Source organism: Bombina bombina, chromosome 4, assembly GCF_027579735.1.
Source record: "Bombina bombina isolate aBomBom1 chromosome 4, aBomBom1.pri, whole genome shotgun sequence".
NCBI lineage: Eukaryota > Metazoa > Chordata > Amphibia > Anura > Bombinatoridae > Bombina > Bombina bombina.
The window spans coordinates 1176890254-1176914465 of record NC_069502.1 but is presented as its reverse complement, the minus strand read 5'-3'; the positions used below and the strand labels follow the sequence as shown (position 1 = coordinate 1176914465).

General features: G+C 40.2%; 1 protein-coding gene across 1 annotated transcript in view; it reads left to right on the top strand.

The window, feature by feature from the left end:
* The window catches only part of SPDYA (speedy/RINGO cell cycle regulator family member A), a 504065-nt gene that overhangs the window by 424736 nt on the left and 55117 nt on the right, over positions 1-24212 (top strand). Inside the window, 1 exon segment of the mRNA XM_053712806.1 lies at positions 13660-13834. Within this exon segment, the coding sequence (XP_053568781.1) occupies positions 13660-13834 (175 nt within the window).

The following is a 24212-nucleotide window of genomic DNA, read 5'->3' as shown; positions in this document are numbered from 1 at the left end:
GTTAGGGTTAGGGTTAGACTTAGGTTTAGGGGTTTATGGGTGTTAGTGTACTTTTTTTAGCACTTTAGTTTAGAGTTTTATGCTACAGCGTTGTTTTGGTCAGACTCGTAATACCGGCGCTATGCAAGTCCCATTGAAAATATAGGATACGCAATTGACGTAAGTGGATTTGTGGTATTTCCGAGTCTGGCCAAAAAAGTGAGCGGTACACCTGTACCTGCAAGACTCGTAATACCAGCGGGAGTTAAAAAGCAGCGTTAGGACCGGCAAACGCTGCTTTTTAAGCCTAACGCCAAACTCGTAATCTAGACGTTAGTCTTCTTATGGACTTGTTTAACATTTATTCAGGATGATATCCTCTTATCATAGGAGAGGGAATATCCCTTTAAATAACAAAAAACACTTATATATAACATTCCTTGCTGGGCTATGATAAGCTCTATTAAACTAGTGGCACATTAAACAGCAATATACTAAACAGTATCGACTTAGATTCCCCTTAAATTTTGGCTTTAAGTATGCTGCTTGCAATGAGGTATTTTAGATATACATTAAAGGGACAGTCAAGTCAAAATTAAACTTTCATGATTCAGATAGGGCATGTCATTTTAAACAACTTTCCAAATGACTTTTATAATTACATTTGCTTTGTTCCCTTGGTGGTATTTTTTAAAAGCTAAACCTAGGTAGGCTTAAACTGATTTCTAAACCGTTAAAACCCGCCTCTTAGCTCAGAGCATTTTGAAAGTTTTTCACAGTTAGACAGTACTAGTTCATGTGTGTCATATAGATAACATTGTGCTCACTCCCGTGGAGTTATTTAGGAGTCTGCACTAATAGGCTAGACTGCATTTCTGTCAAAAGCACTGAGATAATAGGGCAGTCTGCAGAGGCTTAGATACAAGGTAATCACAGATATAAAACATATATTAATATAGCTGTGTTGGTTATGCTAAACTGGGGAATGGGTAATAAAGTGATTATCTATATTTTTAAACAATAAAAATTCTGGTGTAGACTGTCCCTCTAACTGTGCACTTAATAATTACTGTGCTAATATCTATTGCACTGAGGGCACATTGAATGGCAATATACTAAACAACATCAACTTAGGTTTTCCTCAGGTCTTGGCTTTAAATATACTGCTTGCAAAAAAGTGTTTTAGATATGTATTGACTGTGCATTGGGTGATTACTGTGCTGGTATGGTTCTAATTACACTGTTACTATTGCCAACAGAGCATTTCAACATTTAAGCTGTTTGTATACTGTTGCTTTATTACCGCTGTGCTTGATACATTATCCCTTATATTAACGTATATGTAGATTCAATGGTCATATTATGACTGTGAAGTAATGCTTATCACTTAAAATTAGTTGTTAGAAATTATACGGTATAGTAACCCTGTTCAAAGGATAAATTAATCATCTCTAAGCTCCGTTGGCTAATACAAGCTGCCTGTCCGGTGTTAAGGGAAATAAAGTCAAACTTATTCCGGAAGTTTGGTAACTTAATAATTATCCTCTAGCACTGCTGCTTAGAAATTGCTGTTAATTTAAAACTACCAGTTATCATATTTAGAATTTTTAAGGCTCAATGTATATTACATGCAGGAGAGCACATTAAAAAACAAAGGAACCCCTGACGCGGTGTTTCCCTTACGCTTCCTCAGGGGGATACGCGGGCCGGCAAAATACGCCTTTTTATTGGATCATATGTTCAGACCTCTTGGGTTGTGATTGGTTTTTTCGAATTGATTCTGATTGGTTCTTTAAATTGTCAATTCCTGACAGATTCAACGTTGCTTGACAGGTTAGTGTTTTATAAATCTAATGTAATATATATATTTTTTTTTTATTTGAGGCATAAATTAAGGCATACAGATATCAAGAGACAATAGGACATAAATATGGTACAGATTATGCATCACAGATTACAACATTCAGTTCGACAAAAATACTGTACATCTTGTATGCCAATCACTATACCACCCCCTAAATGACACTAGAGGACACTTTTGGACCTCACAACTCTAGGACAAACCTGTAGGGGGGCAGTTTAATTAGAGGAGACCACTTTTGGATCCCATAAACCAGACCTCATTTTATATTTTAAAAGAAGAACAGAAAAAACAACACCTCTAACATTTTCAGAAAGTACTATTATATACAACTTGCATCTATTGGGTCTACCAGACTGCTAGAACTTCAAATTATTTAATCTATGACTAGGGAAGTAAATGAAGGGTAGAAGCACATATTTACCATATAGAAAATGGTTCAATATCTTGTTAGCTCTCAAACAGGAAAGAGAGATTAAGGGGTATTTGGGGGCACTGGGGTTGAGGGTGGAAATAGCAGTGTGAAACATAAGGGGATATATTTCTATAAATGAGAATGTGCAAAGGACATATAAGTCTATAGGGTATTAACATCAGGTACAAGAACATATCAACATGGGTTTAAATATTGACAGCATATTTGGCAATATCATTGTGTGTCAACTGCGCGCAACACTCTATGAAAAAACTCAAAACATCAAATGCATCTCAGACCCCTGCTAAGCCTGGGCACTGTTAATGACTGTACAGTGGGGTATATCAATTCTATCCTACTTCACTTGGATATTTATACTAGGTCAGTGATAGTGACATTAATTCAAAGAAGGCAGGGTACTAAACTTCCTATAAATTAAATGCGTGCATACACTTATCTGAATATTATAGACAATAGCGTTACATATGGTATATGGGGTATTTTCATAAATTCTGCAACACATAAGTTCAGTAGCAACAGACCCGTCAATGGGATTGTCACATATGATCGGTGTCCACTCCAAATATATGTCTTTGCCCACGAGTATAGTAAACCCCTTTTCAGAATAAAATGGGCCATTATATTAGTAGTCCTTTAGCATTTCCCGGGTCATAGAATTTGATTAATAGTCCCGGGACTCAGAGCCATTTCAGCCCACACCTTGTCTTTCATCAAGAACAGCACTGTCCAGAGCCTCCAGCCCCAGGCACCAAAACTCCCAGGACCAGGAATCTCCACCCCGCCTGCGGCCCGCAACCGCAACCCCAGGGCTCCACTCTCCACAAGTAGGAAAGAGGTCCATACCTGTGATGGTTCTTAGTTCGTCAAAGTTCGTGCATAGGCAAGTGAGGGGAACCTCCCAGTGGAGATTATGAAGCCCAAGAGTAGCAGAGTCCAAGTCCCAGACGCTTCTCTCCATGGCGCTGTCTTCAGCGAACGCACAAGCCTCGTCCCACGTGGGAGGCAGCATAGCCGACACATCCCTTGTCAGAGATCCGAGTCTCCGCGGGTAAGTGAGTACAAGTCGTGGGGGTTCCACGGGGCAGATCACATTTGCGCCGCTGCCATCCTTTATCGCCTTTGCTCCCTCCATATTGAAATTTACTGTAGGGCTCAGTGTGAGAGATAAATGCGCCCCTTCTATAGGCTGAACTTCAGCCACCTTTTCTGTGAACTCGCCGGGAGGGGAAGCTGGTTCTATCATCTCCCCCCAGTTCTCTCCTTTGTCAATTTTCCCCTTAAAACAGTCCACAAGTAGCTGGTGTAGATTTTGGAAGTGCTCGTCCAATAGACCCAGCAGTGCCTCCTCCGTAATCATTTCCATTGCAGAGAAAAGTTTATACAGCAAGTAACGGATCTGGGTGGAAAGATTGCACTTGTTATCCTATTCTAGGATATCGTAACCCCGGAGTTCGGGGGGGGGGGGGGGTAATAAAACGGCAGCCCCAGACCTACGCTCCACAAGCCATACAGGAGCTTCTTCTATGTCCAAAACTCACTGCGTAGGTGCAGGAACTTGCAAAAATGGCTTCCAATTTTGAGAAGAAACTTGTCGCTGTAGCTGCCTCAACGAACATAGGCATGAGCTCTGTCAGGGTATCCACTCTAAGAGTATAGCTATCAACAGTTATAATTAGCTGCTTCAGAGTAAGAAATATCGAAATTAGCTATGAAAAACACTTATAATTAGTTTCAGGCTCACAGAGCTTCATTGAGACACGTCTTGCCGCATTGAGTGTAGGCTCCGCCCCCCCCAAATCTAATGTAATATTGTATCATCTTGGTTTTAAATGTATTAGGGCGGAATTCTACTATGATGCTGATGATCACGCAAAAGTAAACGTATTATTAGTCTAAATGTTTCTGAAAGGAACAACCTATCGTTTCTCGTTATGAGCTTTATTCCGTTTTAGCTCAACTGTTTACATTAGTTTGATGGCTCGTATAACTGATTTACACTATGATTCTATCATCTTTTTTTATATATATTGTAATTGATGTGTCCACTATATGTAAATAATAATATGCAGTGTACCCATATTCTCCATATTTAGGGAAGTGAATAGTTGATCATACATTTGGTTATTATGTTGATCAGGGACATTGTGACAATCGTGAGACTCTTTTAAAATAAAATAAAAGTTTACTTTATAGAAGAAAAAAAAGGGGGAGTTTTACGATGGTGTCATTAAAGGGGTGCTGTGTTTGCAAAGAGTGAATAGACACATTATATTAATTATATACTAAATTATCTATATGACTTTACTTATCTTTATTTCTGCCTTTGTAAGAACTTTCATTTAGAAAGTGATTACTATTAACCCCTTAATGACCACAATGTACCCTGTATGTCACTGGTCGTTAAGGGTTTTTTCAGGACATAATAGCACAAGTCTAGAAAGAACACGCTATTAATGCACTCCCTCCAGCAGGCTTTGTGGATTAGAGCAGTCTCAACGCTTGTAGCAAGACCGCGCTACAAAACAATTAAGTCCCAAAAAAAGGCCAGTGACATACAGGGTGCGTTGCTGGTCCTTAAGGGGTTAAGTAAAAGTTTACTGCAGATTGGGTGTGTGATTACATGGGTGATTTTAAGAGGACATAACCCTTTTATAAATATGTGGGACTGTGTACTTGGTGATAAGGTCTAAAATCAAAATTCACAAAAATCTAATGTGACAATTTAATAATCAGTGATAGGTGCAAGAATATGAAACAGTTTGTTGGAATAAGGGAGTACATATTTTGTAAAGAATTGGAGACTTGACTCAATTCTACACCAGAACATACTGATTGAACTTGTCTATTTTATATACTGAATTCCTATCATAGTGAGATACTATATGTAAACGGTTTAAGAGTGGTAGAAAGTTTGTTATGACTTTCGTGATTTGAGAGACTAATACTAGCTATAGTATACTATGTTTTTTTATGTCTATATCATAGTGTAACATAGGTATATTCATCATAGTGAAAGTGTTACTAATACATCATTAGGTATATCATATATTTGATTAAAGTGACATTTATCCACTATAGGTGAATTACAAGAACACATTATAATTATTATAGTCATTTAAACCAAATGGCCTACCGCTGTTCAATAAATGTACCCATTTACATTCCATCCTCAGTAGCGTTTGTTCTATGTCACCGCCTCTAATCCCTAGATTGACTTGTTGTAATACTGTAAACTTAAGCAGATATCATTGCTATCATGTTTATGGAAGAAATGTTTAGCAACACTTGTTATTGTTTTATTTTTATCCAAATCTTTCTTGGCATTTCGGATGTTTCTGCTGTGTTCCATGATTCTTGTTCTTACTTGTCGTGATGTCATCCCGACGTAAAACAATGTACATGGACATTGCAGGGCATAGACCACTCCTATTGTTGTACAGGAAAAATGTGCTGGAAGTATATGTTTTTTTTCCATATTTGTTGTGGATTTCTTTGATTTTTCCACACCTTAGGACATGTGCTACATGTTCCACATTGAAACATGCCTGTGGATTGACTGATTTTTCTTGGTATATGGATATAGTGGCTGTTCACCAAGGTGTCTTTAAGATTGTTAGGTCTCCTATATTCAATTGATACTTTATCACCATTCTGACTCGCTAGGAGGGGATCATTTAATAATATGTGCCAATTTTGATTTATTATTTTAGTAACTTGTCTAATTTGAGGATTGAATGTTGTGATTAATCTTGGTTTGTTATTGGTTTTTTAAGTTGTGGTTGTAACAGAATTCGGCGTTCCATTTTGATAACTTGTGTGTTTGCCCTTTTGATCAAACGTTTACTGTATCCTTTGTCCTGTTATCTACTACTTAATTTTTTTGCTTCCTGTTTATATACTCCTATATTGGAGCAATTTCTTCTCAGTCTTGTAAATTCACCTTTGGGAATAGCACTCAGGGTACAAGGAGCGTGGGCACTTGTATGATGTAATAGGGTGTTAGTAGCTGTGGCTTTCCTATAGAGTGTGGTACTTATTTGACCCTGCTGATCTGCATGAATTTGCAGGTCTAGGAAGTTTTCTCGTTGATGGTTATACTCATAAGTTAACTTCAAATTAAGATTGTTGTTGTTAAGGGTGATCATAAATTCTTTGAGTAAATCCTCTGAGTCTTCCCAGATGAACAAGATGTCATCTATATAGCAAATCCAAAGTGGGATGTGTTGGGTGTATATATCATAAGTGTCTGAGAATACCGTGCTCATCTCCCACCATCCCAAAAACAAGTTTCCATATGAAGGCGCACATGCTGTGCCCATAGCTGTACCCTGGGTCGGCAATTAAAATTGATCTTTAAATGTGAAGTAATTATGATGTAAAATAAAGTGTAGCCTACTAACCTGTCACACTTGAAGGGTCGTGTTCCTGTTCCACTGCGTAGATTCTGGTAAGATCATTTCATTTTTTATTAATAATGATAACATAGAAGTCAGGGTCACAGTGTGGTGCCTTTTTATCTTTACAGAATCAAGGGTTAATATTCCTGGAAGGGGGATTATTGAACAGGGGGGTTTATACATGATATTGTTTATTGTGTCATTGCTGCATTATGTGCAAGATGAGGCTCTGGCAATGTGTGGGACTTTCAGGCCATATTTGGTGTGTTTTTCCCTAGTGCAGGGGCGGGCCTGTCAGGCATTCCATGTGACTGGGTGTGTCTATCCTTCTCTGTTGGTCTGTGCCGCAGGAGACGTAGTGGTTTCTGTAGTCCAGGTCCTAGGAGGTGCTGAGTACCCCGGCCATTGGTGGTATAAAGGTGCCTTTTTTGTAAATTAAGTTAGTCTACCCAAAAGCGCAAGCGATGGAGGATGCGTTAAAGGGCTCTCCCTCCTTAACAAAGTTTCATTCCTGTGCCTGCTCAACTATGTTCCACATGCCTTGATAAAGTTAAAACCGTTACTCCTTCGGGAGAGAATCGTTGGCCTTCAGACTTTGCAAAACCAACTGGAATCGGCAGTTTCGAAAGTGATCCATGCCTTACCACGTTCTGCTAAGCGCAAAGGTAGGGTTTATCATAGTGGCCCGGCCCAGGGTTTGTCCTCGCGATGGAAGATCCAGAGGCTCTATACGATTACGAGGCCCACTCCGACTCTGGGTCGGAGTCTGTGTCATCTAAACCTCCAGTGGCGGAGGAGCCTGGTTATAGATTTAGAAAGTTGAATTTGTGCTTTCTGCTGTCGCAGGTGCTTGCTACTCTGGAGGTTCCGGAACCTAAAGATACCAGAGGAACCTGCGATTCCTAAGCTTGACAAGGTATACGAAGACAGGGTAGTACCTCAGTCTTTCCCGGTTCCCGTTAAGATGGCTAATATTATTAAGAACGAATGGGAGCGATTAGGTTCTTCCTTTTCCCCTTCTTCTTCCTTTAAAACCGTTCCCAGTTCCGGACTGCCAGCATGAGATGTGAGGGACCATCCCTAAGGTGGATGGGGCTATCTCTACGCTCGCAAAGCTGACGACTATCCCCCTCGAGGGTAGTTCGTCGTTTAAAGAGCCCATGAATAAAAAGCTGGAAAACATGTTGAGAAAGATGTTTCAGCACACGGGTTTGTTTTTCAGCCAGTAGCGGCCGTTGCTGGAGCTGCAACATATTGGTGTGAATTCCTGTGTGAAATGGTCGAGGGGGAGACATCCATGAAAAAGATACAGGAGAAGATTAAGGTGCTGAAGGTCGCCAATTCTTTCATCTGTGATGCCAATATGCAAATTCGAATGAATGCCAAGGTGTCAGGTTTTTCTGTTTTAGCGTGCAGGGCTCTGTGGCTAAAATCTTGGTCTGCGGACATGACCTCTAAATCGAGGCTGTTTTCCCTGCCTTTTCAAGGAAAGTTCCTGTTCGGTCCAGGATTGGATTCAATCATATCCACAGTTACGGGAGGCAAGGGAGCTTTCCTACCGCAGGATAAGAAGGCTAAGCTTAAGGGATCTACTTTTCGTCCCTTTCGTGCGGACAAGGTCCAGCGCCAGCAACCCACCGCAAAAGTGGACCAGTCTAAGGGATCTTGGAAGCCGGCTCAATCTTAGAACAAGTCTAAGCAGAGCAAGAAGTCCACCGAGACGAAATCGGCATGAAGGGGCGGCCCCCGACCGGTCTCTGGATCACATAGGGGGCAGATTATCTCTATTCTCAGACGCATGGTTGCAGGACGTTCAGGACCCTTGGGTTCTAGAAGTGGTCTCCCAGGGTTACAGGATAGGGTTCAGATCCCATATGCTCGAGGGCAGATTCCTCCTGTCAAACCTGTCTTCAAGACCGGAGAAGAGAGAGGCCTTTCTAGAGTGTGTGAGAGATCTCGCCTCTCTCAGGGTATCATATCAGTACCCCTAGCAGAAAGGGGTCTAGGGTACTATTCCATCCTTTTTGTAGTTCCAAAGAAGGAGGGCACGTTCCGCCCGATTCTGGACCTGAAGTGTTTAAACAAGTTTGGGTGTGCCATCATTCAAAATGGAAACAATCAGATCTATTCTGCCCCTAGTTCAAGAGGGACAGTTCATGACAACTGTAGACTTGAAGGACGCTTACCTTCATGTGCCAATTCACAGGGACCACTTCAGGTTCCTAAGATTTGCGTTTCTGGACCAACACTTCCAGTTAGTGGCCCTTCCTTTTGGTATGGCGACGGCCCCAATAGCCTTCACGAAGGTTCTGGGGGCGCTGCTTGCAGTGGCCAGATCCAGGGGCATTGCGGTGGCGCCTTACCTGGACGACATCCTATTTCAGGCGCCGCCGCTCGGCCTCGCAGAGGATCATTCGAGGGCTCTTCTTCTTCTGCTCAACCATTCTCACGGTTGGAAGATCAACGCAGGAAAGAGTTCCCTGGTTCCCAGCAACAGGGTGGAGTTGCTGGGCACGATAATAGACTCTATGTCCATGAAGATATTTCTCACAGATCAGCAGCACAGGAAGCTTGCGTCCACCTGTCTTGCCCTTCAGTCCTCCACAAGCCCGTCGGTGGCTCAATGTATGGAGGTGACATGTCTCATGGTGTCAAGCATAGATGTCATCCCATTCGCCAGGTTCCATCTCAGACCACTTCAATTGTGCATGTTGAGACAGTGGAACGGTAATCATTCAGATCTATCACAGCTGATATCCATGGATTCTCGGACTCGGAACTCCCTCTCTTGGTGGATTCGTCCGGAGCAACTGTCCATGGGGACATCCTTCTTGCGACTTTCCTGTGAGATTGTGACCACGGACGCCAGTCTGACAGGATGGGGAGCTGTTTGGGGTGCCAGGATGGCACAACGAAAGTGGTCCAGGGAGGAGTCTCTCCTTCTTATCAACGTCCTAGAACTACAAGCAATTTACAATGCTCTGAAGGCATGGCCTTCTCTGTAGTCGGTCAATTTCATCAGATTCCAGACTGACAACTTTACCTCGGTGGCTTACATCAATCATCAGGGGGGTGCAAGGAACTTCCTCGCAATGAAAGAGGTGTCTCGGATTCTGGAGTGGGCGGAGTCCCACGACTGCTCCCTCTCAGCGATTCACATACCAGGTGTAGACAACTGGGAAATGGACTTTCTCAGCAGACAATCCTTTCATCCGGGTAATGGTCTCTTCACCCTGAGGTGTTTGCGGAGATTTGTCACAGATTGGGAGCGCCGGAGCTAGATCTCATGGCGTCCAGGCTCAATTGCAAGCTACCTCGATACAGGTTGAGGTCCAGGGATCCCCAAGCAAAGCTGATAGGTGCCTTAGTGGTTCCTTGGGGATTCAGCCTAGCTTATATTTTTCCACCGTTACCACTTCTACCTCGCATCAAACAGGAGCGGGCCCCAGCCATTCTGATTGCTCCTCCATGGCCACAGAGGACGTGGTTTGCGGATCTGGTGGGGATGTCATCCTCTCCGCCGTGGAGGTTACCCTGTTGCAGGGATCTGCTGTCACAGGGCCCCTTTCAACATTGAAATCTAGATTCTTGGAGGCTGACTGCGTGGAGATTGAACGCCTAGTCTTAGCCAAGAGATGCTTTTCAGAAAGTGTGATTGATAATCTAAATCAGGCAAGGAAGCCAGTCACTCGTCACATCTACCATAAGGTGTGGAGGACTTACTTGCCCTGGTGTGAGAAGCATGGATTTTCTTAGCAAAAGGTGAAGGTATCCAGGATTCTGTCCTTTCTCTAAGATGGTTTGGAGAAGGGTCTTGCCGCTAGTTCCTTAAAGGGACAGATTTTGGCATTATCAGTTTTGATGCATAGGAGATTCGCTGAGCTCCCTGACATTCAATCTTTTGTTCAGGCTCTGTCTAGAATCAGGCCTGTCTTTAGACAGTCTGCTTCACCTTGGAGCTTAAACTTAGTCCTTAAGGTTTTGCAGAGGGTTCCGTTTGAACCTATGCATTCCATAGACATTAAGATTCTGTCCTGGAAGGTTCTCTTCCTGTTGGCTATTGCATCGGCACGCAGAGCATCTGAACTAGCTGCCTTGCAATGTAATCCTCCTTATCTGGTGTTTCATGCGGATAAGGCTGTACTTCGTACTGGGTTGGGGTTTCTCCCCAAGGTGGTGTCTAATCGTAACATCAATCAGGAAATAGTTGTTCCTTCTTTGTGTCCTAACCCTTCTTCTTCAAAGAAGAGGTTACTTCATAACCTCAATGTCGTTCGTGCCTTGAAGTTCTATCTTCAGGCTACAAAGGATTTCAGACAGTCTACATATCTTTTTGTGGTGTATTCTGGGAAGCGCAAGGGGCAAAGGGCCTCTGCTACTTCTTTGTCTTTTTGGTTGAGGAGCTTGATTCGCTTGGCTTATGAGACAGTGGGACATAAGCCTCCTCAGAGGATCATGGCTCATTCAACTAGAGCTGTGGCTTCTTCTTGGGCCTTCAAGAATGATGCCTATATGACTACCTGGTCTTCCTTACACACTTTTACAAAGTTTTACTAATTTGATGTTTTTGCTTCTGCGGAACCTGTTTGTGGGAGAAAAATTTTGCAGGCTGTGGTGCCCTCAGATTAGGGTCTGCCTTTTACCCTCCCGGTTTCATTCAGTGTCCTCTAGATCTTGGGTATATCTTCCCAATCGTAATGAATGAAGCTGTGGATTCTCCTCCCCTTTAGATGGAAAACATAAATTATGCTTACATGATAATTTCATTTCCATTGAGGGGAGGAGAGTCCACGGCTCACGCCCGTATCTCCGTTAGAATGTCTGGGGGATGAGGGAAGGGGGGGAGGTATTTAAGCCTTTGGCTGGGGTGTCTTTGCCTCCTCCTGGTGGCCAGGTTCTTAATTCCCAATAGTAATAAATGAAGCCGTGGACTCTCCTCCCCTCGAGGGAAATGAAATTATTAGATAAGCATAATTTATGTTTACATTTCACTTCTATTTTAATTGTGTTTTTTATTTAATAAAGGTTATATTTTAATTTAGTTGAACCCCTAAAAATGTTTTCACATCTTTTCCCCCTTTGTCTATTCATCCTTACGGCTGAAAATTGTGTATTATGTCTGTACTCAATCTATGAACTGCCATACCCCATTTAACCCCTTGAGTGCTATATGTAGTCTCTCTAAAGAGTTGGTCTCTTCACCTCTCTTTATATTCTTGTAAGTTGAATTTACTACAAAGCCCCTATATCGCTAAGATAGACTTCTTATTGCCAATCTTATTTAGAGGATACATAGGGGACATTGGAGCTATATATTACTTCAAGTAGTGCCATTGGTCTTCCTCAACTTCTAAGGATAATAAGTGTTGGTGTTTTTAATTTTCAGCATTTTAAAATTTTCACCACACCATGGCAACTTTCTGTCTTTTTTTGTCTAATTTTTTTTTCCATTATACTTAAAGTGATGGTAAATTTGCCTCCATAACTTTACATATTCTGAAAGCTCTTGTCATTACTAGTATATTGATGTGCTTATTTTTTTCAAAAACTCAATTAAACTTCTAAAAAATCCAGCATTTTTTTCAGGCTCCGTTACCTGATTCAATGCAGCCCCCTGTCAGAGATTTTCTGATTGTGGTATTTGATTGGCATCTCTTTCAGCCAATAGCAGCCTCACCATGTGCCCCATGGATTTTACTCACAGCACGCTCCTGTGCTTGTAACTCTGCCTGGAAGTAAAACTGCGCATGCGCAACTCAATACGCTATTTGCGCAAAATACCTGTACCCGTTAGCAGCCTCAATGTAAGCAATCCAGAGCTGAAAGGGTTAACACTTAAGATTCCTCCAGTTTCACAAGGCAACAATCCAAGGTGTAGCAGCATCTAGGAAGGGCAGCTTAAATTTGACAGATTCCAATGTGATGAGACATATACTAGCAATATGGAACTTATCAGACTTTGAAGAGCTTGCAAGCAGTGTACTGAAAGACATTTCAGCCGATTAAAACCAGTCAATCACCCACAATATTGCAAGGAGAAACCGGGATGGAAAAGCATTTATGCCAAGTATCTGAGGAACTAGCTGCAAGCTATGAACAGGCAATAAGCAGAAGGTAAAAAGCAGATAGTTTGTTTAGTATCAAATGTAGCAGCAGAAAGGCCAAGGATTTCAATTATTTGATTGTTCTCTATTTAAGACCTCCAAAGACACCACTGTATTTTTGTGAACTTAATCTTTACACTACTAAGTGTGTCTGCATCACTACTGCTTATTAGAAAAACTAGTGTGGGGTGCATTTGGGTATCATTTTTTTTTTTATCATCACATTATCTTAGCCACATGTCAAAAGAACAGCATCATGGTGACAGAGAGAGATGCTGCACTTATTACAGCATGCTTATAGAGAAGGGCACTTTGCAGACAGAGTGGGGTGCTGGTAAAGGGGTAGACTACTTAAAGTGCAACTGCGCATGCGCAACGCAATACGCTATTTGCACAACTAAAACAGGGAGGCTGCTAACGGGTACAGGTATTTAGTTGCACAAATAGCGTATTGAGTTGCGCATGCACAGTTTTACTTCCAGGCAGAGTTACAAGCACGGGAGCGTGCTATGAGTAAAATCCATGGGGCGCATGGTGAGGCTCCTATTGGCTGAAAGAGATGCCAATCAAATACCACAATCAGAAAATCTCTGACAGGGGCTGCATTGAATCAGGTAACGGAGCCTGAAAAAAACGCTGATTTTTAGAAGTTTAATTGAGTTTGGAAAAAAATAAGCACATCAATATACTAGTAATGACAAGAGCTTTCAGAATATGTAAAGTTATGGAGGCAAATTCACCATCACTTTAAAGAATGTTATATTTATTAGTGTTAAACTTGTAATAATGTAAATTTTATTTAAATGCAACTTATTCTGGTATGACATATGACAATATGGCATGTTAGTGTAATGTAGTAGATCCACTCTACATTTTTTGTAGGTATTTAGCCAACACAGTGGAAGAGGATGAGGAAGAGTCAAAATATGAAATTTTTCCATGGGCTTTGGGGAAGAATTGGAGGAAACTATTCGCAAGCTTTCTCAAATTGAGGGATCAGTTGTGGGCTAGAATTGACTATCGAGCAGCAGTAAGCAGACGTTGCTGTGAAGAGTAAGTCAGTTTAGTTTGTAGGGAAAAAAGCTGGCACACAATGTAAAGAAATTTTTTTTTTTTTTTTTTTTTTTAAAGCTTGCATTAACACTAATATTCTAAGAGTACTTTGTAGGATTCTATACCATCTTAAACTTAACTAAAAATATTTAACCATAAACCATAACATCTATTTCTTTCATAAGATGGTGAGATCAAGATCATCACAGGTGGGATAGCATTCCAGTCAACTAGGTGAAGGCAAAAACACCCCTACATACTTGCTTTAATCCCACCTACTCTCCCAGAATTCCTCAGTCAAGATGGAGTGAGGTAAATTCTGAAGTGCTTACTCACCTGAGACCCAATTTACCCTTTATAGTGCCTATGAAGGACAAACGGGAAGACAGGAGTTTCAGCCAGGCAATGAAAATGTTCTCCAAATGTTGAATTTCCTACACGCCTCAGAGGTGAAATGTGGATTTATCTGCCAATACCCTAGTCTCCAGTGTTCTGCTCCTTGTAAGATCTTTGGCACTGTGCTTGCCCTACATCAGATGGACCCACTGGCTAAAAGCCTGAACATATACACATAATTCATATAGCCTGGGATCATCTGCACTTACACCAAACACCTTTTAGTGCAGTTTGGACACTCTTTAAGCCCTTTTAATTCTTTTTTCAGATCCACGATACTCATGTGGGAATTACCCTCCAGTCCACTAGGAGGAGGCAAAAAGTCCCAAGACACCAAAGCTTTGAATCTTTCCCACTTACCCTGAATCCACACCCATTTTTCTTTCTAATGGTGGTGAGAGTCCACGAAAATCACCCTACATTAAAAGCTTTAATATGTCTCCTACTTCCTGTTCCCTCACAGTATTTATTTGCCTAGTCGAGGAGTCAGGCTAAGACAAAAGGGCTCTGTACTTGGATTGTAAATTGGAGTTTAACCCCAAATAGTAGGATTCTTGGCTGTGTAATGTAAATCTTCTCTCTGGAGTTGTGGTCACAAACCTGCCACGGATGTTGCTGGGAAGTTTAATTTGCTTCCTCCTGTTTGGCCATGCTGAAGTACTCTTTCAGTATATCCTCCGCTGTTAGTTACAATGCAAATACACATCCACAAATTCATCAAAACCTATAGGAAATATTTCACCTGGCCACCAGGAGGAGACAAAGACTCCCCAAACAAAACAATTAAATATCCCTCCCACTTCCCCTACCCTCTTAGTAGTAATTTGCCTTATTTTTATGGAGGTTGGCAAAGAGAGGTGTTCCGCTTAAGATTCTAATTGCTCTCAATGGATTGTTTCCTGCAAGAGAGGGCAGGGGAGTGGATGTTAGCCATGTAATTCTCTTACTAAGGGTTTTGGTGTCTCTGGGCCTCTGGTGGTCGTAGGGAAGTTCCCATACTTCCTTCCAGATACATAGGCTGGCCTCCCATTAAAGATTAACAGTAGGTTTTTTTACAACTGTATTTATAGTAATAAAGATCTGTAGAATCTGCTAACTTTTTAGTTACTGTTTCCTCACTAATATTACTTTTATATTAGGAAAATCAGGACGCTGCTTGTTTGAAATTATTTCTTTTATTAGACAGGAAAATAAGTATTTACATAGAAACAAGTTACTGACTAATGTAAGGGAAGGAAAGGGAAGGGGGGGGAGAGAGAGATGGAAGGGAAAAGGTGAGTGAGGAAGACAGCTTAGCCTACATACATTGGCAACTGACTTATATAGTCATTCATTCTCTCACACAGCCCCAGCCCACACTTAGCTGTAAAGTCCTCAGTCAGAGACAAGATGACATGCTTAGATCAGTGGGGTAGAATGTCACGTCTTAGGCTATTGGTAGTTCCAAATGAGCATGAGTAAGGGTTAACAGCCCGAAACGTCGCTTTATGCTGCTGTGTGCCATTGCTTTGTATAAGCTGAAATGGATTAATAAAAGACAAGTTTGTTAAACTTTTTTCCTGATTCATTGGTTGCTGTGGAAATTGTTTTTTTACAGTCTTAGGCTATGGTGGTAGGAACAGAGATAAAATCAGGACCTTGTAGTTTATGACACCACCTGTGAGATGCTAACTGTTTGTAAGAGTTGTAAAATGTGTTTGTGAATCCTTTCTTCTTTTGAGGCATTGTTTACATACAGTGGTTGATCAGATTTCCAACTGGTTTTCACCTAACTTTGTCTTGTCACCTCTGAACTGGAAAAGCTGGTAACTGTAGGTCAGTCTGTATTTAACCCTTTGTATCCTTGATGTTGTAGACAAATGTCCCTTAGCATTTCAATATCCAATAATGTCCATGGAAATAACAGTCTTATGTTAAAGTTAGGTGTGTTCAAAAAATACAACATTCCCCTCTTTGATCATTAAATCACTTATGATCATAACATTGTACTGCTCACATTATAGTTTCTTCTGTGAGTGGGGCAACCTGAAATAAAACCATTCATTCACATCCATACTCTAATCAGCCAATAGGATTGAGCATGCCAATAGAATGCCAGCTCAATCCTATTGACTGATTGCATCAGCCAATAGGATTTTTTCTACCTTAATTCCTATTGGCTGATAGAAATTCATCAGCCAATCGGAATCTAAGGGACGCCATCTTGGATGACGTCACTTAAAGAGATATTCATTCCGAAGAAGACGCCGTTTGAAGAGGATGCTCCGCGCCGAATGTCTTGAAGATGGTGCCGCTCCGCATCGGAAGAGTGAAGATAGAAGATGCCGTCTGGATGAAGTCTTCTGCCCGTCTGGAGGACCACTTCTGCCCGTCTGGAGGACCACTTCTGCCGGCTTCGTTGAGGACCTCTTGCCGCTTGGATGAAGACTTCTCCTGGTAAGTGAATCTTCGGGGGTTAGTGTTAGGATTTTTTAAGGGTGTATTGGGTGGGTTTATTTTTTAGGTTAGGGCTTTGGGCAGCAATAGAGCTAAATGCCCTTTTAAGGGCAATGCCCATCCAAATGCTCTAATCAGGGCAATGGGGGAGCTTAGGTTTTTTTTTGTTAGGCTTTTATTTGGGGGGTTGGCTTGTGTGGGTGGTGGGTTTTACTGTTGGGGGGTTGTTTGTATTTTTTTTTTTTACGGGGTAAAAGAGCCGATTTCTTTGGGGCAATTCCCCCGCAAAAGGCCCATTTAAGGGCTATTTTAGTTTAGTTTAGGCTAGGTGTAATTAGTTTAAAGATCTGTAATTTGTTTTTTATTTTCTGTAATTTAGTGGTTTTTATTTTGTAATTTAGCTAATTTAATTTATTTAATTGTATTTTAATGTAGGTAATTTATTTAATTGTAGTGTAGTGTTAGGTGTTATTGTAACATAGGTTAGGTTTTATTTTACAGGTAAATTTGTATTTATTTTAACTAGGTAGTTATTAAATAGTTAATAACTATTTAGTACCTATTCTACCTAGTTAAAATAAATAAAAACTTGCCTGTAAAATAAAAATAAACCCTAAGCTAGCTAGGGTGTTAGCTAGTTTAGGGTTTATGTTATAGGTAAGTATTTAGTTTTAAATAGGAATAATGTAGTTAATGATAGGAATTTTATTTAGATTTATTTAAATTATATTAAAGTTAGGGGGTGTTAGGGTTAGACTTAGGTTTAAAGGGGTTAATAAATTTAGAATAGTGGCGGCGACGTTGGGGACGGCAGATTAGGGGTTAATAAATGTAGGTAGGTGGCGGCGATGTTGGGGGCAGCAGATTAGGGGTTAATAAATATAATGTAGGTTGCAGCGATGTCCGGAGCAGAAGATTAGGGGTTAATAAGTATAATGTAGGTGGCAGCGATGTTAGGGGCGGCAGATTAGGGGTTAATACTATTTAACTAGTGTTTTGCGAGGCGGGAGTGGGGAGGCGGCGGTTTAGGGGTTAATATGATTACATCTAGTGGCGAGCGATGTCTGGAGAGGCAGATTAGGGTTAAAAATGTATTATAGGGTTTGCGGTGCGGGAGGGCCTCGGTTTAGAGAGTTTAGTGTACTTTTTAGCACTTTAGTTATGAGTTCCTATGCTACAGCGTTGTAGTGTAAAACTCATAACTACTGAATTTAAAATGCGTTAGGAATCTTGTCGGTGGAGGCTGTACCGCTCACATTTTGGCCTCCCAGGACAGACTCGTAATACCGGCGCTATGGAAGTCCATAGAAAAAAAGGGTTTACGAACTTTACGTAAGTTGGTTTGCGGTAAGGCCAAATAAGCTGTGCGGTACACCTATACCTGCAAGACTCGAAATAGCAGCGGGCGTAAAAAAAGCAGCGTTAGGACCTGTAACACTGCTTTTTTACCTTAAAACGCACAAACTCGTAATCTAGCCGACTATTTCTTGAAGTGACTGTACAAAGTTCACTTCTCTTCAAGTAATAGCCCTAAAAAAAAGAAACATAACATTAATATAGGCATATATACAAAGTAAATAAATGAAACAAAATAAACCTCTTCTTGCCTAAAATTCTACCGTCACTATACATGGAATACAGGGTAATAGAATGTAGAGAGTAGAAACAGATTTGTGCAATTAATTGGCAATATACACAGGCTGAACTAAATTGAATATCAATAGATGCATTGCCAATTGTGTGTAATTAAATAGTGCCCAAAATGACCAGTTTATGAAAGACATCTGAAATTGAACATTTGTCCCTTGTTTTTTAGATGGGGGCTCTTTGCAAGTTTGCTGACATTTATTTTCCTTCTTAGTAGTTTCTTCTATGACTTATATCTTTGTTAAAGGAGATATATTTTGTTCCTGTTCACCTTCAAATATATCATGTATTTTCCCTCCTTACTTAAATATGATTTCTTTCATGTATATGACAAGAGTCCATGAGCTAGTGAAGTATGAGATATACAATCCTACCAGGAGGGGCAAAGTTTCCCAAACCTCAAAATGCCTATAAATACACCCCTCACCACACCCACAATTCAGTTTTACAAACTTTGCCTCCTATGGAGGTGGTGAAGTGAGTTTGTGCTAAGATTTCTACGTTGATATGTGCTTCTCAGCATTTTGAAGCCCAATTCCTCTCAGAGTAACAGTGAATGCCAGAGGGATGTGAAGGGAGTATCACCATATTGAATGCAATGGTTTTTCCTCACAGGAGATCTATTTCATAGGTTCTCTGTTATCGGTCGTAGAGATTCATCTCCTACCTCCCTTTTAAGATTGACGATATACTCTCATATTCCATTACCTCTACTGATAACTGTTTCAGTACTGGTTTGGCTATCTGCTATTTGTGGATGGGTGTCTTTTGGTAAGTATGTTTTCATTACTTAAGACACTCTCAACTATGGTTTGGCACTTTATGTATTTATATAAAGTTCTAAATATATGTATTGTACTTATATTTAAGCAAAAGAAAAAAAGGGGACTGAGCAATATCCAAGTTATATAAAACTTAATGTTTATTCACCCATAATGGTATTTAAAAGCAAAAAAGTTCAGAGTAACAGCTGTATAGATAAGCATACGCGTTTCCAGCAGAATAGCTTGTACTTATATTTGCCATGATTCAGGTTTCAGTATATTTCCTTTTGCAGACTGTCAGATTCATATCTGGGAAATGCATTTTTTAGGAAAATGTATTTGTAACCTGGGGTATAGTCTTTTTTTCAATTGACTGTCATTTTAATTCACGGGCAGAATTAGGCTCGCGAGGGTGCGAAATGCCAAACTATATTGTATTATTTTTTTCGCAAGATTTTTGTTGGCGAGGAAGTTACGTTCGATTGACGCAAATTCGTCATTTCCAGCATCTTTGTCAACGTCAAGTCCTTCACAAGGTTGTTGTCTTCAATGACTCGAGTGTATCATTTCCGGATGTTGTTAGTGCCAAAAAAAAATTCTCTGTCTGTTTGTGCGTCATACTTGCCGCCAAATATTTTCATTATTTTAAACCCCATTCCTATATGGCCTCTTGCCTTTTTTTATCTATCAGAGGGCTATGCTGTTTGCATTTTTTACCATTTTTGAAACTGCCATATAAGGAAATTGATCATTTTGCTTTATATGTTGTTTTTTCTCTTACATTTGCAAGATGTCTCAATCTGATCCTGTCTCAGAAATCACTGTTGGAACCCTGCTGACTGATAACAGTTCTACCAAAGCTAAGTAAATTTGTTGTAATCTTGTGGAGATTATATCTCCAGCTGTGGTTTGTAATAAATTGTCATGATAAACTTTTACATGCAGAGAATGTGTCCATCAGTAATAGTACATTGCCTGTTGCTGTTCTTTTAGCATCTAATGTACATGATATACCTGTGAATTTATAAGAATTTATTGCCTGATTCTATTCAGAAGGCTTGTCTGCCATCCCACCCTTCTAATAAATGTAATGGTCTTTTAAAACTTCTCATAAAGTTGATGAAATTTCAATAACCAACATATACTGAATTATCCTCCTCTGATGAGGAGCTATCTGATCCAGAAGATCCTTCCTCAGATATTGACACTGACAAATCTACTTATTTATTTAAAATAGAGTACATTCGTTCTTTGTTTAAGAAGTGTTGATCATATTGGATATTGAGGAGACTAGTCCTCTTGATATTAAAACTTGTAAACGTGTGGTTGTTCCAGAGGTTTTTCCCAGATCCTGATAGGACTGGTACTTCTTTATTCCTTCTTCAAGGTTTAAAAAATTGTATCCTTTGCCAGCAGTTAGATCGGAGTTTTGGGAAAAGATCCCCAAAATTGTTGGGGCTCTCTCTACTCTTGCTAACGTACTACTATTCCTACGGAAGATAGTACTTCTTTTAAAGATCCTTTAGATAGGAAACTTGAATCTTATCTAAGGAAAGCTTATTTTTATTCAGGTCATCTTTTTAGGCCTGCAATTTCTTTGGCTGATGTTGCAGCTGCTTCAATTTTTTTGGTTGGAAAATTTAGCGCAACAAGTATCGGATCATAATTTGTCTAGCATGGTTAACTTGATTCAACATGCTAATAATTTCATTTGTGATGCCATTTTTGATATCATCAAATTTGAAGTTAAATCTATGTCTATTTTAGCTAGAAGAGCTTTATGGCTTAAATCTTGGAATGCTGATTTGACTTCTAAGTCCAGGTTGCTATGTCTTTCTTTCCAAGGTAATAAATTATTTGGTTCTCAGTTGGATTCAATAATTTCAACTTTCACTGGAGGGAAGGTGAATCTAAACTTCTAACCGTTTTTGTTCCTTTCAACAAAAAACGGAACAGAAACCTATATCTGCCCCCAAAGAATCTGTTTCCAAATTGGAAGCCTTCTTCAAATTGGAATAAATCCAAGCCATTTAAGAGATTAAAGCCAGCCCCTAAGTCTGCATGAAGGTGTGGGCCCTTATTCCAGCTTCAGCTGTTAGGGGGCTAGATTAAGATTTTTCAAAGATGTTTGGATCAATTTGATCAAAATCATTGGATTCAGAGTATTGTCTCTCAGGGGTACAGAATAGGATTCAGAAGTAAGACCGCCTTCCAGCAAGCCCAGTAAAGGCTCAGGCTTCCTGAAGTGTGTTTCAGACCTGAAGTTTTTAGGGGTAATCATGCCAGTCCGTTTCAGGAACAGGGTTTGGGGTTTTATTCAAATCTATTCATTGTCCCAAAGAAAGAAAATTCATTCAGACCAGTTTTGGATCTAAAAAATTTGAATCGATATGTAAGAGTACCAACTTTCAAAATGGTGACTATAAGGACTATTCTGGACTAAGGATTATACAAGGATATCACAATTAATATCCTTAAATCCCAATGTTCAACTTTCTCTGATTTGGTGGTTAGATCACAATCGTATAATTCAAGGGGCCTCTTTAGTTCGTCCAACCTGGACTGTGATCACAACAGATGCGAGTCTTTCAGTATGGGGGAGCTGTTATGAGGATCTCTGACAGCTCAGGGGGTTTGGAAATCTCAAGAGGCGAGATTGCCAATAATTATTTAGGAACTCTGTTGAAGAAGAGAACCATTCTTTTGCTTTCAGACAGACAATATCACAACTTTGGCATATGTCAATCATCAGGGTGGGACTCTCAGTCCTCAAGCTATGAACGAAGATTTCTCAGATACTTGTTTGGGCGGAATCCAGCTCCTGTCTAATTTCTGCGGTTCATATCCCAGGTATAGACAATTGGGAAGCGGATACCTCAGTCGTCAGACTTTACATCCGGGAGAATGGTCTCTCCATCCAGATGTGTTTTCTCAAGTTGTTCAGATGTGGGGGCTTCCAGAAATAAATCTGATGGCATCTCATCCTAAACAAGAAACTTCACAGGTACCTGTCTAGGTCCAGGGATCTTCAGGCGGAGGGAAGCAGTGGATGCGTTGACAATTCCTTGGTGTCTATAAACTGGCTTATATTTTCCCGCCTCTAGTTCTTCTTCCAAGAATTGATCTCCAAAATCATCATGGAGCAATCGTTTGTGCCTGCTGGTGGCTACAGCATGGCCCTCACAGGTTTTGGTATGTGGATCTTATTCGGATGTCCCAGTTGCCCAACCTTGCCACTTCCATTTAAGGCCAGGACTTTCTATCTCAAGGTCCGTTTTTTCCATCAGCAATCTCAAATCATTAAATTTGAAGGTATGGAAATTGAAACGCTTAGAGGCTTAGTTATAGAGGGTTTTTTTTACTCTGTGATTAATACTATGTTACAGGCTTGTAAATCTGTTTCTCAGAAAATCTCATAAATTCTCTTGGCATTCTTTTAGAATTCCTAGAATCGTTTCAGTTTCTTCAGGATGGTTGAATAAAGGTTTGTCTGCAAGTTCCCTTGAAAGGACAAATCTTTGCTCTTTCTGTTTTATTTCACCGAAAGATTGCTAAAATTTCCTGATAATTCCATTGTTTTGTGCAGACTTTGGTTCGTATCAAGCCTGTCATTAAATCAATTTTCTCCCTTTGGAGTCCTTAATTTGGTTTTGAGGGCTATACCAGGCTCATCCGTCTTGTGCCTATGCATTCTTTGGACATTAAACTACTTCTTGGGAAAGTGTGTTTCTTTTGGCCATCTCTTCTGCTAGAAGAGTTTCTGAATTATACCGCTCTCCTCTTGTGAATCTCCTTTTCTGATTTTTCACTCAGGATAAGGCAGGTTTGTGGACTTTATTTAAATTCTTACCTAAGGTTAGTGAATTCTAACAACATTAATAGAGAATTGTTGATCCTTCCTTGTGTCCTAATCCTAAAATTCTTTGGAGAGATCTATTACATTCTTTGGATGTGGTGAGAGCTCTGAAATATTATGTTGAAGCTACTAAAGATTTCAGGAAGACTTCTAGTCTATTTGTTAGCTTTTCTGGTTCCTAGAAAAGCTCAGAAGGCTTCTGCCGTTTTTTTTGGTTTCGCTGGTTTAAGCTTTTGATTCATCAAGCCTATTTAGAGTCGGGTCAAAGCCCCGCCTCAGAGAATTACAGCTCATTCTACTAGATCAGTTTCCACTTCCTGGGCTTTTAAGAATGAAGCTTCAGTTGATCAGATTTGCAAAGCTGCTACTTGGTCTTCTTTGCATACATTTACTAAATTCTACCATTTTGATGTATTTGCTTCTTCAGAAGCAGTATTTGGTAGAAGAGTTCTTCAGGCAGCTGTTTCAGTTTGATTCTTCTTTTGATTTAAGTTTTTTACTTTCATTTAAGAGAATAAACTTATATTTTGGGTTGTGGATTAATTTTTTCAACGGAAAATGACTGTTTTTATTTTTATCCCTCCCTCTCTAGTGACTCTTGCGTGGAGTTCCACATCTTGGGTATTGCTATCCCATACGTCACTAGCTCATGGACCAATTACATGAAAGAAAACATAATTTATAAAGAACTTACCTGATAAATTCATTTCTTTCATATTGGCAAGAGTCAGCTTCCTGCTTTCTCTCTGATTGGAATTCCTTTTAGTTCTTCCAGAGATAGCTGGGAATGAGGTTTGCAAGGGAAATACATATGTAGACACAAAGGAAAATAGTCCCAGCCAATTAAAGGATGTTTGTGAAACAATCTTGTAGTAGGATAAGCCCAATTACTTTATTTTATACTCCCAATAGTATGTGCGGTCTGTTAATCAAAGGGTTGTGTCTATATTTCTATTAATTTATGGTCAGTAGGCCAGCTCCTCTGCAGAATGCTGACCCCTGTGCAAGATAACAGTCATTTGTTGCAGCTTCAATATTACCAGTTTCATCCCAAAGTAAAAGGTGGCCTGTTTTGCTTTCAATGTTACTGTGTCCCTCATGCCCTCAAGCTTAGCTTTTGGATTTGTCAACATCATCTGTATACATATGCCCCTTGATGTGTTCTAAAAAGTGTGTGTCTGGCTTCTCAGTATTCAGTATCAGTTGAAAACAAAATACCAAATAAAAATGTCACCCTTCTAAAATGTTACCATGGGTGTCTATCCTCAGGCCTAAAGGCAACC